Source organism: Chlamydomonas reinhardtii, chromosome 16 (genome assembly GCF_000002595.2).
Source record: "Chlamydomonas reinhardtii strain CC-503 cw92 mt+ chromosome 16, whole genome shotgun sequence".
NCBI lineage: Eukaryota > Viridiplantae > Chlorophyta > Chlorophyceae > Chlamydomonadales > Chlamydomonadaceae > Chlamydomonas > Chlamydomonas reinhardtii.
Genome location: NC_057019.1, coordinates 3,716,327 through 3,731,910, shown reverse-complemented (window position 1 = coordinate 3,731,910; position 15,584 = coordinate 3,716,327). Strand labels below are relative to the sequence as shown.

The following is a 15,584-nucleotide window of genomic DNA, read 5'->3' as shown; positions in this document are numbered from 1 at the left end:
TGTGGGTTCGTGACGTCTTGTTACACTTGCGGTCACTGCGATGACCCATTTGGGCCTTTTAATAATGCGTTCCAGGGCACTGGCTGCGACGCACTCCGCAGCCGTAAGTGCCCTTCACCTTCAAACCCTAGCCAGGCCGCTCGCACATCTGACATACACAACAAGCCGTGCAGTCCTCTTCTCTCTGGGACTTCCAAGTTTCTTCGACCAAGGCATCAAATTGACATTGTCCCATGTTTTAAGATAAAATGTACAGCACATTCTGCCAGCGGCCGTGCGGGCCCCGTCGCTGAATCGGCGGGACTCACCACTAATTCCGCCACATCGTGACATGAACGCCACCTGTCAAACCCCTGGGCTATGTATGAAAGCCGCCCTCCATCGCCTGCACGCACACCAACGTCCTACCATCGCTAACACTCTACAAGCACGCCTCGCACTTCGGCTGCGCAGGCCATCTCATAGCGACAACCCCATCATGAAGTAGAGAAACAAAGAATGAGCTATTTAGCATCAAGCACCATGCGCTGGCGAGTGGCCTGTGCAGTTCGCCATCACTCCACCCCATACACGTTCACGAACACAATGAGAACACGCAACACGGACAGACCACCAGCAAACAGACACGCACACCGTCCAGCAAATGTCTTGCGACACGCACACGCAACAGCCAAAACTGTAAGTCGTGGAGTCCATCGCGCGCACTGCACCGCCCCAGTGCACTGCCCGCTGCAACGGCTGCCCTGGACGCGACGCGCGACCCCGGGTGGATTAATGCAACACACTTGTACTCCTCCCAGCCACATGCTCCACAAAGGTATGCCATATACACACCACAGCAAACGGCACATCACGACACGCGTAATACTACTTTATCCGTCTCGTCTACCGGGCACCATCCTTTCGCGCTCTCGGTAGCCTTGCCCATCTCACCCTGCGGCCTTGCAGCCCGCAGGCCGGTCACCAAATCAAATATTCTTGCGGAGCCTTCATGCTTCCTCAGGTGTGCGCAAAAGCATACACCAGCTGCTTTTCTCCAGCGACACACCATGCGGCATGTCTTCAACGCATCGCTCCATACGAAGTGCTTCTGAAGCCAGCACATTCGTCATCTCGCTCCATGCCTGCTCGCGCACTCTCGCGCGGCCTTCCAAATGCATCAGCTCGGCCGAGTGTGGTTCTTCCTCCACAGTCCTCTGCGCTCCTCTGCCCAGCGCAAACATCTCACTCCTTGCCTCTCGTGCCGCCGCAAGGAATCGCAACAACGCACACGCACGCGCCCAACCACAGCCCGTCATCGGACACACATGCTTATCCGTGCAGCTCCCCGTCTCCCACCCCGAGTCGCATCGACGAAATATTTTTACTTCGGTCCCCACACTTGGGGCCCCTCATGCACTGTCACGGCATTCAACCGACTGCGCCGCATTGCCTAGCGCCCGGCTTGCCATGTAGCCGCCTCACGCATGTACCCAACCAAACCCGAGAAATCAAAACCACCATGTGCACAACCCAGCCTCGCTGCGCGGACCACATCACCCTGTGCATGCACATGCCGCGCTCCTCTGCCACCGCGGCCCGGCCAACATACTTTTATTGGTGTGCCGAAGGATCGCCGCTAGCCGCCATACACTACTGGCAATTGTAATGCCCCTGCCCTGCAACGTCCCGTCTCTCCCGAAAGGCCGCAACCAACACGCCGGCCCACTTAGGAGTGCACGAGCACTCGCTGCAATCACACACCAAACACCAAGCTCCGAACGCGAACACTACGTCCATACCCAGGATGAGAGAACACTGCGGCACAGGCCCACAAACAATTACTTTGGAGATTGTCCTCGACGTGCACAGCGCACCAAGGACGGACTCGGTGTTGGCTTCTAGACCATGGGGGTCCATGAAGGCACCGAAAGCCCAGCCGGCTCACAAGATGCGCGCCCGGCCTCAAACTGCCCCGCCGCCGTGCACACGTAATAAATCATTCAAACTGCCAACAGCAAACACAAAAAGGCGCTTTTTAATTAATAATGACGGAGGTACGGCGTTTCCTGTACAGATAGCGTAAAGAAGGTCGGGCGACTGCGGCGCGCTGCGCGGCAGCGCACCACACAACGCCAGTCGACCCGGCCCTGCCCGGCAGCGGGCGAGTTGTGCTTACGCAATAATGCAGCCGCTGCTGACCGCGGTGACGGGTGCCGGGGCCGCCGCCGCTGCAGCACCGCACCAGGAGCTCGGCACGCGGGCCATCAGCCACTCCAGCTCGACCTGGAGCGCCGCCATCTTCTCCTCCGCGGCCAGAAGGTCCTCGGAGGTGTCCCAGCGCTCCTGCATCACGTCCTGTTGCGGAGGCAAACGAGTGGGGTGGTAGGGTGGCAGGGGTGAGGGCCGGGCGGTGAAGCGTGAGTCCAGGCCGAACCGGGCGGTTCGTCTGCTGGCCCTGCGCGCGCTATGGCGCGAACGGCCGCCTGCCAGCGCTCACCCTTCCTGATGGCTCCTTTCCGTGAGCCCACGCAACCGTACCATACCTGCTCCATGTCTCCGACGAAGGAGAGCACCAGCGAGGGCTCGTTCATCATCATCTCTGGCACGCCCAGAAGCTCGCGCACGTCGTCCGCCTGCCCAAGAAGCTCATCAAGCTGCTCAAGTCGCAGCTTCAGCGCGTTGCATACGCACCGCTGCCTGTAAACATAATGAAATAAGTTTAGTACAGGGCGCGGGGACAGGTGACGAGGCTGGTCGCGATTGAACAGCGCTCCCTGTGAGGGCCCGTCCACACTGTCAAGTGATATGCGCAGAGCAGGAAACGCGGGGTCCGCGGCAGCGACGGCAACCACAACGGAAGTTGAAAATGCGGAGTGCCGTCCACTCACCTCTCAAGGTTGTCTACGCGCGCCTGGACGTAGGCTTGCCTGCGCAGTAGAAAAAGAGGTCCAGATGTAAGCGCGGCGTTCAGCGAGTGCATAAACGTGTCAGTCCAAGCACACAAGCGTGCGATGATTTACGTGTATTGCGCCTTGGCCGTCAGGCCCTTGGCTCCAGCGATGGTTCGCCCAAATTCCTTGGTGTGCACGTCCATGTACAAGTACGGGCTGTCTGAAACAAGGCGACGCAGCTCGGGGTGCACCAGCTCTATCAAGCACAGCTCCTTGCCCTGCAGCTCCTCAAGCACCCGCAACTGGAGCTCAATGGGAAGCTGAAGAAGCCGACAAGACGTCAGAACAGGCGAGGCCTGTAGAGCAGGCGGGGCGCGGCGTTCAGGCAAGGACGGGGCGAGGGACAAAGGAAGCACGGCGACCCGTGCGACGGCCCTCGTCGCTGGCCGCAATTTCCAGCCCACAATATGGCGCTCACCATGCCTGCAAAGTCTGCCGGCGTTGCAAAGTCTGTGGAAGGCGCCCAGAGAAAGTATCCTAGCAATGCTCTTCAACTCCGTTCTGCGCTAGCTTGTAGAAAATGCAATTGACGTGATCCCTTTGATATGTCTAGTAAACTGCACAAGGGCGTAGCTTTACCAATTTGTCCTCAAGACTTGCACATCCCCCCATCAAAAAGCAACCGCAGTGCATGCGTAAACCAGCAAGAATGGGTCCCCCCGCCTACCACAATGAATACCTTTCATTGTGGAATACTTCTACTTGGTGGCTGGCTGGGGGCCTGCAGAAAGTTGCACGACGATTCGCTGCCGATACGCTGCCCCCCCCCCCTCTCCCGCGCAACTTTCCCCTCCCCCCCGGACCCATCGCACCCCTGCGGCCGCCTCAGCAATCACAGGTCCTTGAACATAATCAGAGAGCGCCCGGCTAGTGCTTTCTTGTGGTTGCCCGTGTTGGTGAAGCCCTCGGGCGTGAAGCGGAACTGGACAGGGAAGGAGTGGGCAGGACTAGGCGGCCACGCCAAGAGTCACCCCATCCACCCCGTTGAGGCAGTAGTACCACACATCAGGAATTTTGCGACGGTGGCTTATGTTTGCGGGCGCCGCCTGGAGTCCCGGCACTTTCTTTGTCACAGATACGAAGTAACCCCGAAGGCCAAAGCAAAACGCATACTACAACGGCAGAGCTCTTGTGGGAGTGGCATCATGCGCACTAAGCATCATCGTTTGCAGGGATCACACTGCGTTGTTGCAGAGTTCGCCATCGCAAGCGTAAGCGAGGGGCTTTTTGTTTCTGAAGCTGACGCGGGCAACGACGTCATTTGGCATCCTGAAACAGTGGTGCGTGACTTAATACGCATCAGCCGAATGGTATTTAAGGCGCAAACGCGGCACGGGTAAGCTTGGGACCATCCATCTTCTGCGAGTGGCCTGCTAGCGGTCGCTATCGCGGACCCCCTTCTGGAAGCGCAATTCTCCTCGCTGGGCCCACCCTACTGCGGCACAATGCTGCGGCACAGCACTCAAGCACGTGCGCTGAGGCAGGCAAGCGGCACTTCCCCCCGCAAAATCAAACCTGTCCCCGAAGTGGGCTCGATTGGCTTTAAGCAATGAAGCGCTTTGATAAACATACAGGATGCCACCAGCTCATCGCTCGCTGATGAGCAAGGGCGCCGATGCCCCAAAGGTGGCTGCCCTGTCTGGGCTCCTAGGCTGAGGCAGGGTGGTATGCCCTGCCGGGCCCTGCTTCTTTCGTGATGTTTATTGCAGGTGCACCCCTGGTTTATTGCTAGCCTGGAGCTCGCGATGGCGTCTTGCATTCGCATTCACTAGCAAGCACTTCGCTAGTATGGGCTGTAGCACACAATGCGCAGCAATGCGAGGCTCCTCAGCCAGCCCCTGTGACCTCCTGCTCCATCTGCTTAGTAGTCTCAGCCCGCTCCAACATTGTGGTTCCCCTCGCAAGGGAAAAGTGGGCTGAGCCCACGCCACGTCTCCAGTCTGAGGCCGCAAGCGTCTACCGCATCTCCCAGGCATAGCCTCTCGAATACACGCGCAGTCGCATTTTCAAGCATACGTCATCTCTGGTAGCCGGGGCCGGTTTGTACAGGCACGGCCCGAAATGCGTCCAGCCACGTCCGGCCGTTAAGCACAAGCACAGCCCAGCAATCAACCAAACAGCAGGAAATCCTCCATCCTCGCTGCTGCGGCCTACCACATACTGTGCTGTGCTATGCTTGCCAGCAAAGATCGCTATCCAAACACCGGCCGGCCTCAACCTGCGCGCCGGCGCCGCTTCTTGAGCGGCGCCGCTCTCCTCTCCTCCACGTGGCCTTGCTCGCCCCCTCCGATACGCACATGCACGCCGCCACTGCTGGGCCCAGGGCTGCTCAGTGCTCGTATCTTAGAAAGGCAGGTGCGGCGCCGGTGACAGATTTCCGAGAAAGGGCATCTTTAATTATCAGAAACCCGCTGCCGCCGCATCTTTCATCCCAAAACATTTCGGGGGGTCCGCCCCCGACCCATACACGGTTCGTGTCAGGCCAGGGGTGTAGCAGGCCGTGTCAGCAATCTCTCAATCTCCCATTCGTGCCATGCATCCATCTCAAAATAGAAAGTCCACACAAACACACAGTTTGGTACGCATGCATGGCTGGTACTGGGCATCTGGTGCAATGGCAAACAAGCTTGTCCTGTTGCAGCGTGCCAATAAATGCGGCTGCTGTTGCCCCCAGCCCACGTTTCGGCTCCGGCACAGTAAAATATTCCGCCACACGGGATGTGCCCCTCTTACAGCGTGCGGGGTGAGGTTGCTGTTGCCCCCAGCCCACGTTTCGGCTCCGGCACTGCAAAATATTCCGCCGCACGGGATGTGCCCCTCTTACAGCGTGCGGGCTTCGTTGCTGAAAAAGCACCGGCCCTATAGCTCCATGGCAAATCGTGGCCCATCCCCACGCCAATGTCGGTGCCCGACACAAGGAGGAGGTCATTATTTGGCTGGGGCATATTTGGCTGGGGCAACGACGCCACCACTGGTCATGGCGGTTGCACTATCAGGTTGGGGCGGGGCCCAAACCGGCGGGCACCGCCTGCAATGTCAGACTTTGCCGCTTGAAGTGCTGGTGAGGGACTATACTGCATGGGGAATGGGGGGGGATTTGCGCTGGAGGGTCAAAGGGTGGTCCAGAATACTTGCGGCGTTGTAGGTCAGCGTAGTGCGGGAATACTGCGATAATAGCTATCTAGCGTGGGTGCGCACGGCTGCTGGAAGTCTCGCTGTGAGCACTGCCTTTCATGCTAATGTAGCCCCTAACAGCATTGCTTCCTTCGCTCCCTTGGCTGTCTTCACCTCATCACACGCACCACTCATGTGCCCTCGCTAATCCCTCTCAGGCGCAAGCGCACGCCACTGGCCAAGTAGATGCGCCTCAAGACCAGTAGCTGCGGACTGTACGGCGGCGCGCATGGGGCATCAGGGCCGTCACTCGTCAGGGCGCAGCATTGAGAGCTGCGAGGTGGGGCAATGGGGCGAGAGAGATTGAGGAGGACAGGGCGGAGGATGAGGTAGATGAGATGGCCGGGGCGGTGGCATTGTGCCGTACATCCCAGTATCGCATGGCAAAACATACACGTTTGCGGCGCATGCCCATACTAGCAGCTGCCGGCTCATTGTTGTTCGGCAACAATACGCACATTGATGACAGCTGACCTAGTTGAGCAAGGGGCTGGTAATGTCTTTCAGATCCGCAGCCCCGGCACGGGTTATAGCTGGGCCATCGGCACTAGGTGTGCGACGTGGGCGCAAGCGGACCCGATCGGTATCCTGCGTGTGTAGGGTGTGCGGCCTGGCGCTTCGGTGCCAGGAACGTAACGCCGCCTGGCCGCTGCCTTTGCCACTGCTGTTGTCACTGTTCTCACTGCTGCAGGAGACGTGGACATCAGCACGCTGGACGCATTTGTGTCCACTTTCATCCCCAGCTTTGGGGCGCCCCCAGCACCGCCGGTGGCGGCACCTTGAGTGGCATGGACCTGACTGAGCCATGGGCCTGAGCCGCGGACCAACGAGCGCGGAGGTAGGGTATGGAGCGGACAGTGGGAATAAGAGCGGCCTGAACAGGGGACCAGAGAGTCGGAGCCGTGGTCGGGGGAGGAAGGCGGAAGTTTCGGTGTTGTTGATCGTGGGGAGGTGGTTTCATTGGGGTTTAAATCCAAGTGCTGGATCCCAATGGTCATGATGGCAAATTGAGTTTCTAGGAGGGGTCCGCAACCCTGCCTCGACGCCTCAGCTGTCAGGAGCCCGCGAATGTCAGCGAGTTCGGTCGTTTGAGCCCGGTCGCCCTCGCCCTCGACCTCATCAAGTTATGAATTGCGGCAGGGCGAGTTACCGAGGCCGTGTAACACAACGCTTCAGAACTTTGCCGTTCCCCGCCATCTGCTCTCCTGCCAGCCTGGACGTGCCTGCGGCCAGCACACAATCAAACGCACACAATCGGTGCTGAAGCAGCCCTATCCGTATGATGGCGGCTAACAGCCAGTCGCGCGCAGCCACGCGGCCACTGCTGCTGCTGCTGGTGTTGACCGCGTCCGCGGGCCTGCTGCTGCGTGGTGCCAGGGCGCAGTCGACGACATCAGCAGCCGGCACTTGCCCCATCACCGCCGCCCAGCTCACCAACGCGGACTACTCGCAAGTCAAGCCCGCATGCAGTGAGTGCATTTCAGCACCCTTTCCAGCACTTGCTGCAGCACTCCCCTTTTACCGCGCGGGCTCTGCCCTTCGCCCCTTGTCGCTCTTCAGCACCCTAACGCACACCCTGACGCCCTCTCGTCCGCCTCCGCGCCCACATCCTAACGTGTTGCCGACGCGCAGCGCCACAGCGGCTGGGCGCCGGCCCGCCCTGCGCCGCCTGCCTGTGCTCCATCGGCTCCGCGCTGTTCTCGGCTCTGGCGGCTCAGGGCGTGGACGTGGGCGGCGAGCTGGCCAGTGCGGACGAGGCGGCGTTGCAGTCACTGTTCCAGAGCTGCCAGTGAGAGCGGGGGTAGGGAAGGGAGGGAGGGAGGGAAGGAAGAAGGGAACGGAGGGAACAGGAACTCCCTGTTCCCGATGCTCTTTCCATTGCCCCAGCTCGCAACTTACTTCCCGCCCCTCTTCCGTGTGTTAGAGAGCAAAAGGAAACCAATACGCTCCCCTGTGTGTGTCGTGCGCGCACACACAGGCTCACGCTGGCGACCCAGCTGGTGGACCGCGCGGGTCTGGATGTGCGGCTGTTGACCCAGGTGTGTGTAGTTTGGGGCATGGGGTGTTGAGCAAATGTTTGCATGTGTATGTGTGATTAACAAACAACAAACACAGAATGTGTGTGCGATGCGGACATGTAATGGGCAGGGCAGCGACAGGTAGGACGTTTGGCATTAACACGAAGAGGACCTCGTAGTCCCCTTCCGCAGACTGCCCGACGCCATCCCCTCCCCACCAACAGCTGCTGGGCTGTGCCCCAACCTCCGTGACGCGCGAGTGCATCGCCGGGCCGCCCGCCGCTGCCGCCTCGCCAGCCGCTTCAGGTGGGTGCTGGGGGCACGCGTCGGGATGCCTGGGGCTGATCCGGGCCACCTGGAACTACCTGTGGAAATACGCGCTCCTGCCGCGATGCACACCTCATCTCAGCCTGCTCCCCCATCGCACCCATGTATCCTAGTCAGACATGGCCTGACGTACGTACAACGGCCTTGTGCCCACAGGGGCACCCCAGCCCGCCACCACGCCCGCCACCACGCCCGCCCCCACCACCAGCGCACCCGTCGCCACGCCCGTACCTGTCTCCGTGCCCGCGCCCGCAGCCACGCCCACGCCCACGTCGACACCAGGAGCGCAGCAGCCGTCCGCATCCACCCCTGCCCCCGTTAGCGCCACAGCGGCCTCCGGCGCCGCCACGGCTCCTCAGCAGCAACCGGCTGCCGCGGACCCCTCTACCACGCCCTCCTCCGACCCCGCGCCCTCCGTGTCGGCTTCTGCCGGTCCCACGGACTCAAGTAGCGGCGGCTCGCAGCAGCAGACCATACGGCAACCAGCAGTGGCGGGTGCAGCCGTGAACGGCGACGGCGCCAGTGCCGGGGGCACTAGCGGCGCGGCCACACCCGCCGCCACCCGGACGCCGGCGTCACAGGCCAGTGCGCCGGTGGCACAGGGGGCGGCCGGCAGCAGCGGCAGCAGCAGCGGCAGCAGCAGCGGCAGCAGCAGCGGCAGCAGGAGTGGCAGCAGCAGCGGGGCAGCGGCCGGTGGGGCTCCGCAGGTGCCCTCGGCGGGCGTGGCCCCCGGGGCGGAGGCTCACGGCGGCAGTGCCACATCTGCGCGCGCGTGCGACTCCGCCCAGCAGCGTCTGTTGCAATTGGCGGTGTCGGCCGCGGCAGTGCTCGCCGCAACCGCCGCCGCCGCCATGTGTTGACCCGGTGGCAGGGGTGACGGGAGTTGCGGCGTGTGTGGCGTGGTGCAGGCGGGGAAAGGTGATAGCCTTAACACCGGACGCTTTGGTTTGGAATTTCCCTGCCGAAGTAAGGCTGCCATCACAGACTACCATGGCTTAATGAAGCGAACTCGACCGGGGCGTTCCTGTTTTTGGGGTGCGCCCCCCGATCGAAGCGATCCAGGGGGGGGGGCGCGAAGCCCCCCAGGATTGACCCTGTCCGTGCCTGCCTGCCTGCGTGACTGCGTAGCGGCATGACCAGTAGTGCGGCTGTTGACAACTGTGCTGCGTCTGGCTGCGGTTGGCTCTGCTGTGGCATCGCGACTGCCAGATAGGCACCTGGTTTGGCTATGTGCCTGTGGAAACCGACCCCGGCTATGTCCGGGCGATGAGGTTGTTCGGCCTCAGACTGTGGAGGGGCTCAGCCCCTTTCCCGTGACCGGGGAACACTTGTCAAAACTCGTGAGCCAACCTAAGGAAGCATGTTGCGATGTGCTTGATGTGTGCGCGTGCGCGTTTGTTGCATGTGGTGGGACAGAAGACTCAACATCACGTGCGGGACAAGCTAGAAGAGGACACGGGCCGCGGTGCTGTGCTGTGGTGCCGGGTGTCACAGATGATTTTACAATCGGCTGCTGGGTGTTGGCGAGAGCACAAGGAAGTAAGGAAAGTCGTAGGCTTCCCGTGTGTGTGTGCGGCCGCCGGGAACAGCACCCGCGTGAGTCATGGGTGCGCATGGGTGCCCGGATTGCGGACAGCACGCTGCGGACGTCGCACATGGGACATAAAGACTGGAAGTGCTGCGTCGCTTTCCCACGTGTGCTTGTGTGTTCGTCGGGTGCTCTTTCCCACCCCCCACCCACGACGCTAGTCCAGCCATCGTGCATTCGTGCACGCCTTCGCTCGTACCCTACAGCCCAGCCGCACTTGTTGAGTTAACAAGGAGGTGGCTGCCTTAGGGAGGCAGGAAAAGGGCTGAGCCCTCCCCTCCCGGGTCGTTATCAACCCAGCCACCTTGACGCGGGCGCCTACTAAGCACACGCAAATTGCACACGCCTCTATGTTGGGGGCCTTTGGCATCCCCGCAAATCCGGACGTGGCCGGTTGGGTGGGGTGCACAGTCCGTGCTAACCCGCAGCTAACAAACTAGTCACGTCCGCGACACGTAGGCATCCTTCCCGCCTCGCCCCACACTTTGGCCGCACAAGTCGCCTCAGTACATGGCACAACCACACACGCTTTGACAACTCCCACGCAGCGGCGACCTTTGTCCCTCTCGCCCCGGCCCCAGCCGCACCTAGCGCACGCCTCTGCACCCACTGCACACCAACACAGCATGCAGACACTCCTCAGGGGTAAAGCGTAAGGCCACGCGGCGCATGCTTCGCGGCGCACTGCCGCCCGTACCGCCCAGCGCGGCGGCAACCCCTCCCTGCCAGACGCCCCCAGTGGCAGGGATGCACGCCTTACATCCGCCGACCCCGCCTCTTGCACAGTAACCACACCGGCTGCTTATCTTCGTCGGCCGCCTCATGCATGCACACGCATCATACGGTAAGTAAAGTATACTTCCCAGAGCACCATACGCTAACCCGCGCCGACAGGCAACACCCCGGGAACAACACCCAGCGCTTCCAAGACAGGGCTGTCAACAAGGAGGTGGCTGCCTTAGGGAGGCAGGAAAAGGGCTGAGCCCTCCCCTCCCGGGTCGTTATCAACCCAGCCACCTTGACGCGGGCGCCTACTAAGCACATGCCTCTATGTTGGGGGCCTTTGGCATCCCCGCAAATCCGGACGTGGCCGGTTGGGTGGGGTGCACAGTCCGTGCTAACCCGCAGCTAAATGAACCACTCTGTGTCCTCGCTACAGCTGCAACTAGCAGAGGCATGCGATGTAGACCCTTCTCACACGGCGGCAAGCGCACTACATGGCGGCACGCGCATTACATGGCGGCACATCACACGCGTCTCTATGTGCACCCTTAGACACAGACCGAGGAGCTGTCAACTGCATGTTTTATTGCAACGAATTGCTCAAATGGCCAACAGCGCCAGCGAACGTGCGGGGGGGGGGGGGTTGGATTGAGTTCAGATCTTGATGCACTGATTTTACGAACGCTGCACATGTTTGTACTGCACACACCGAACCCTTCCTACTTTTCCGGTGTCCCCTTACTCATGTACTTGCCCAAATAGGGTCAATCTTGTACTTACGGTACGGGCGAACCACACAGCATCATTTCCCATTACTGTATGGGCATGGCACACCCGCTGTCCCCATGCGAGCTTGTGCCGCCCCGTTCCGGAACATCGCTTAACCTCGCGGCTGCAAGCCACAGGCCCACATGGCCTTAGCTACACGAGTGTTCTATGTTGCCCTCGAGTGCAGCGGAGCCTTTGCAAGCCAGCTTCTGCAATGCTATGCATCTGCGCTGCGGCAGTATGTATGTGAGACATGCAAACAGGAGGGGTCCTTCCGTTCGCCCATTTCGACGCACGATAATGACCGTACATCTGATGGACACGGACGCCGACCTCAGCACGCTATGTATGAATAACGTACCTAGATTGCGAACGTATTTTGCTTGCGTTGGCGCTATTTCGCTTGGCGTAAGTCCACGTCGGGGTACCTCGTCAGCTGTCATACCACGCCTCATCGTCGTTTTCTTCCTGCAAGTCATCTGTTAGATGGCGCCTCGCCAGCCGATGGCGTCCGTGAAACCCGGGCGAACCCTCCTCGTCCTCCTCCTCCTCCGCCCCCTCCTCCTCTTCCGCCGGCATGTAGGCGTCTGCATACCAGTCCTCCTGAGTGCCCCCAACCTGGGCGCCATCCCCGCCCTGTGCCGGGTCGGTGCTGGCGCCGGGAGGGAACGGCGCAGCCGATTGGACCGCGTGCGGCAGATGGAAGCTGAGCGACACGCCAGTCGCCTCATCCGCCTGCTGCGGGGCTGCCGCCTGGCGAAATTGCTGCAACTGCTGTAGCTGCCCGACGTAGTGCTGCTGTAGCTGTAGCTGCAGCTGTTGCTGTACCTGTAGCTTTAGTTGCTGCTGTGTGCCTGCAGCACCGTGCGGTGGCGGCTGGGCGCCAGCAGCCGCAGCGGCCGCGGTGTGTCCCGGTTCCATCACCGCCTGCGGGTGCGGCATGAATGGCGGCGGCGACTGCCGAGCCGGCCATGCTGCAGTTGCCGCCGGGCCGAGGGCGGATGAAGACGACGCATGTGCCAGCATCTCCAGCACGTCAGCTTCCAGCAGGTCTAAAGCCTGTTTGCCACACACGCGTGCAGTTGCTCTAATCAGGCAGGAAAACGCCGCATGAAACCTACATACATCAAAGCGACAGTTCTGCAGCAAAGCAGGCGCACAGCACAGAGCAGGGCACGTCCCGCTTTCCCCCGCGCTACCTGCTCCATGCCGCCGCCGGTCGGTACGCTGCCCACAACAGGCGAAACAGCCAGCACAAAGGAGGGCTTGCGTGCTCGCGCCATGCGTCGACGCGCCTGTGAGCCCAGGCCGCCGCCGTCGCCGGCCCCCGCGGGCCCCCGCGGGGAGCTTAGCCCTGGAGGCGTGGCGGCACCCGGGATGAGCAAGCCGCTGAAGGCGCGGGCATGCGGGCCCGCAACCCAAGAGGCACTGCCGCCAGCACCGGTGCCGCCGCCAAAGTCGCCGGAACCGGCCCCGTGAAGAATCGGTGGCATGCTGGCGGTGCTGCAGCCGGGCGCTGTAGCACTTGCCGCGGTGGCTGCAGCAGTGCCGGCGGCGGAGAGCGTGGGCAGCCCGGGCGGTGTGAGAATGCGGCGCAGCTGCTGCTTCAGGTTCTGCTGCTGTTGCCGCCAGGCCGCTGCCGCCGCCGCCGTGGCGGCCGCCGCCGCCGACAACTCCTCCCGGCTGGCGTCGTCAAGGTCTGCCAGCCCTTGCAACAGTCCGTCCCAGCCCTGGTCCAGCACCAGAGGGCTCATGGCCCCGCCGCCACAGGTGCCGCTGCCGATAGTGGCGCCGCCTGCGGCAGTCGCTTTGACTCTCGCGGCACCTGCCGCCACAGCCAAGGTGCCCGCCGCGGCCTTGCTGGCGACCGGCAGGAAGTCGGGCCCCAACCGCCACGTGTGCGCCAGGTCGCCATCCGCTGTCGGCGTGCCGGGGCCGCTGCTGGCGGCATCTCGGGCCATGCTGGCCAAGCCGCCCCCGCCGCCGGCCGCTGCTGCAGCCGCTGTGGCCACCGGCGGCGTGCTCGCCCCCGACGGCGCAAAGCGTGAGGTCCCCGGCCCTGTTGTCCCGGAGCCAGACAGCTGCGGCGGCAGCTGCGGCGGCAGGTGCAACTGCAGTGTTGGCAGCAGGTGCAGCAGGTCCGGCTGCTCCTGGTGGTGCGTCGCCTCCGGCGGGTGCTGCAGGTGCTGCGGTGCCGGGTGCGGGTGCTGCACCTGCTGAGGAGAAGCGGACGTGCCGTTGTGTGTGCTAGACTGCGACGCCAGAGCCATCCGCGGCGACTCCATCGCAGTGCTGCTGCCGCCGCCGCCGCCGGTGCCTCCTCCGGCACTGACCAGCTTGTGCTGCTGCCTACTTGCGCCGGCTGCTGTGTCATCCACTCGCATCGCCGCCACCAAAGCCGCCTTGGCTGCTGGGAGCCCGTCACCGCTGTCTTGCAGCGCCGCCGCCGGCTGCCGCGGCCGGCCCACACTGAACGTGCCGCCGAACGCCATCGCCGGCGAGCCCTGCATTTCCGTCAACACCGTCGCCATCGCATCAATGCCGCCGGCGGCCGCTGCCGCCACCGCCGCAGCGTGCGCAGCTCGCGCCGACTGCGCCGCCTCCACAGCTGCTGCCGTTGCGGCGGCTTGCGGCGCGCGTGTGTTGAACTGCGGCGGTGGAGCCGCCGGCCCGCGCGGTGACAGCAACCCCATCGGTGACATCGCGCCGCCCGTGTCACCATTGCCGCCGTCGCCGCCTCCACATAGCACATGCAGGCCCGCAAGGCCCGCACCCGAGCTGCCGGGGCTGTGCAGCTGCGGCTGTTGCTGTGGCGGCAGCAGCTGCACGTTGGCACCAGCTGACACCGACACGCCCGCGCCGGCATGGCCATCAGACCGTGTCAGTGCGTTGCTGCCGCGCGCCTCCATCGCAAGTGCTGCCGGCCCGTGTGCGGGGCTGGGCGCCAGGACGGGCTTGGTGCCGCGGCTGACGAAGGAGCCGACGCGGCGCATGGCGGCCACGCGTGCCTGGGCGCTGGCGGGATGCGGGTAGGGCAGGGGCAGGCGGCTGGCGGCGCCGCTGAGGCAGGGCAGCTTCTCGGCGGAGGAGGCGACGATGGCGCGGATGTGGGCGGTGGTGGGGTTGTCGGCGCGTGACACCAGAAAGGTCTGGAGGGGGTGGAGGGGTGAAACGCACTGGGTGGGAGAGTGGCCAAGGCGCAGGACCGCACACACACAATCACATGTGCGCACATGTACATCATCGCGCCGCCGGCGCCTGCAGACACACACGCAAGCGCCCACCTCCATGAGACCCTTGCCCTTGACGCTGATCTCGCCTCGCTCCGTGATCAGGTAGCGCTGCGGGTGGCGGATAAAGCGGCGGCTGGCGCCGGATATGTGCACACTGCCTGGCACGCCGTGGCTCTCCATGCGGGAGGCCCTGTGTGGGTGCCGGGTGCAGTGTGTGTGCGTGTTGGGTGCAATGGCAGAGTGGTGGGGCCAAGCAGGAAGGCCGAGGCCACGTGGCATGGCCGCTTCCAGAGCAGGATAGGATCGAGCAAGGGCAGTGTGTGTGTGTGTGTGTGTGTGTGTGTGTGTGTGTGTGTGTGTGTGTGTGTGTATGTATGTGTACAGCCACCCCGATGCACGCCACAGCCCACAGCCAAAGACTCACGTGTTGACTGCGGCGGAGGCAAGGCGGAGGCGAGCGTCCGGCACCGCAGGAGAGGGGGCCAGACGGTGAGGGGGATCCAGGTACGAGTGGTTAGGCGATGCCGGATGAGGCGGTCAGAACGCACGCTACGCATCACGCCCGGACCGGCCGCACAAGTAACACACCGAGCGCTACACCGCAAAGCCACAGCCGCCCCACATCCGCCTTTGCACCTGTCGTCCCCGCCCCCGCCCCCGCCCCAACGCCAGCACGCCTGCACACCTGTGTCGCCGAAGAGGTGAAACCGCGGCATACGGCGGCCCACGATGCCGCCCACCACCGAGCCCGTGTGGATGCCCACGCGAATCTCCAGCGGCTGCCCGCGGTTGGTCTTGACGCGGCTGCGGCCGGGCAGGG

The 15,584-nt window shown here is 62.9% G+C and overlaps 3 protein-coding genes across 3 annotated transcripts in view; 1 reads left to right on the top strand and 2 right to left on the bottom strand.

Moving 5' to 3' along the window:
• Positions 1 to 8: 8 nt before the first annotated feature.
• Positions 9 to 3,481, bottom strand: CHLRE_16g689001v5 (uncharacterized protein). Its single transcript, XM_001699207.2, has 5 exons — positions 3,352 to 3,481; positions 3,003 to 3,229; positions 2,871 to 2,909; positions 2,526 to 2,679; positions 9 to 2,337 (listed from the first exon to the last, which is right to left on the bottom strand). The coding sequence occupies exons 1-5, from the start codon at positions 3,352 to 3,354 to the stop codon at positions 2,155 to 2,157; spliced, it is 606 nt and encodes a 201-aa protein (XP_001699259.2). The 5' UTR covers positions 3,355 to 3,481; the 3' UTR covers positions 9 to 2,154.
• Positions 3,482 to 7,185: 3,704 nt separating this feature from the next.
• On the top strand, positions 7,186 to 9,881 carry CHLRE_16g688950v5 (uncharacterized protein). Its single transcript, XM_043071644.1, has 5 exons — positions 7,186 to 7,576; positions 7,740 to 7,896; positions 8,086 to 8,146; positions 8,350 to 8,431; positions 8,609 to 9,881. Exons 1-5 carry the CDS (start codon positions 7,390 to 7,392, stop codon positions 9,310 to 9,312), a joined length of 1,191 nt encoding a protein of 396 aa, XP_042915769.1. The 5' UTR covers positions 7,186 to 7,389; the 3' UTR covers positions 9,313 to 9,881.
• A 59-nt stretch (positions 9,882 to 9,940) lies between these two features.
• CHLRE_16g688901v5 (uncharacterized protein) overlaps positions 9,941 to 15,584 on the bottom strand; it is a 14,625-nt gene continuing 8,981 nt past the window's right edge. The window contains exons 20-24 of the mRNA XM_043071643.1: positions 15,450 to 15,568; positions 15,189 to 15,195; positions 14,816 to 14,954; positions 12,731 to 14,680; positions 9,941 to 12,590 (exon numbers count right to left, since the gene is read on the bottom strand). Coding sequence (XP_042915768.1) covers positions 11,964 to 12,590; positions 12,731 to 14,680; positions 14,816 to 14,954; positions 15,189 to 15,195; positions 15,450 to 15,568 — 2,842 coding nt within the window. The 3' untranslated portion in view covers positions 9,941 to 11,963. The remainder of the gene's footprint in view (positions 12,591 to 12,730; positions 14,681 to 14,815; positions 14,955 to 15,188; positions 15,196 to 15,449; positions 15,569 to 15,584) is intronic.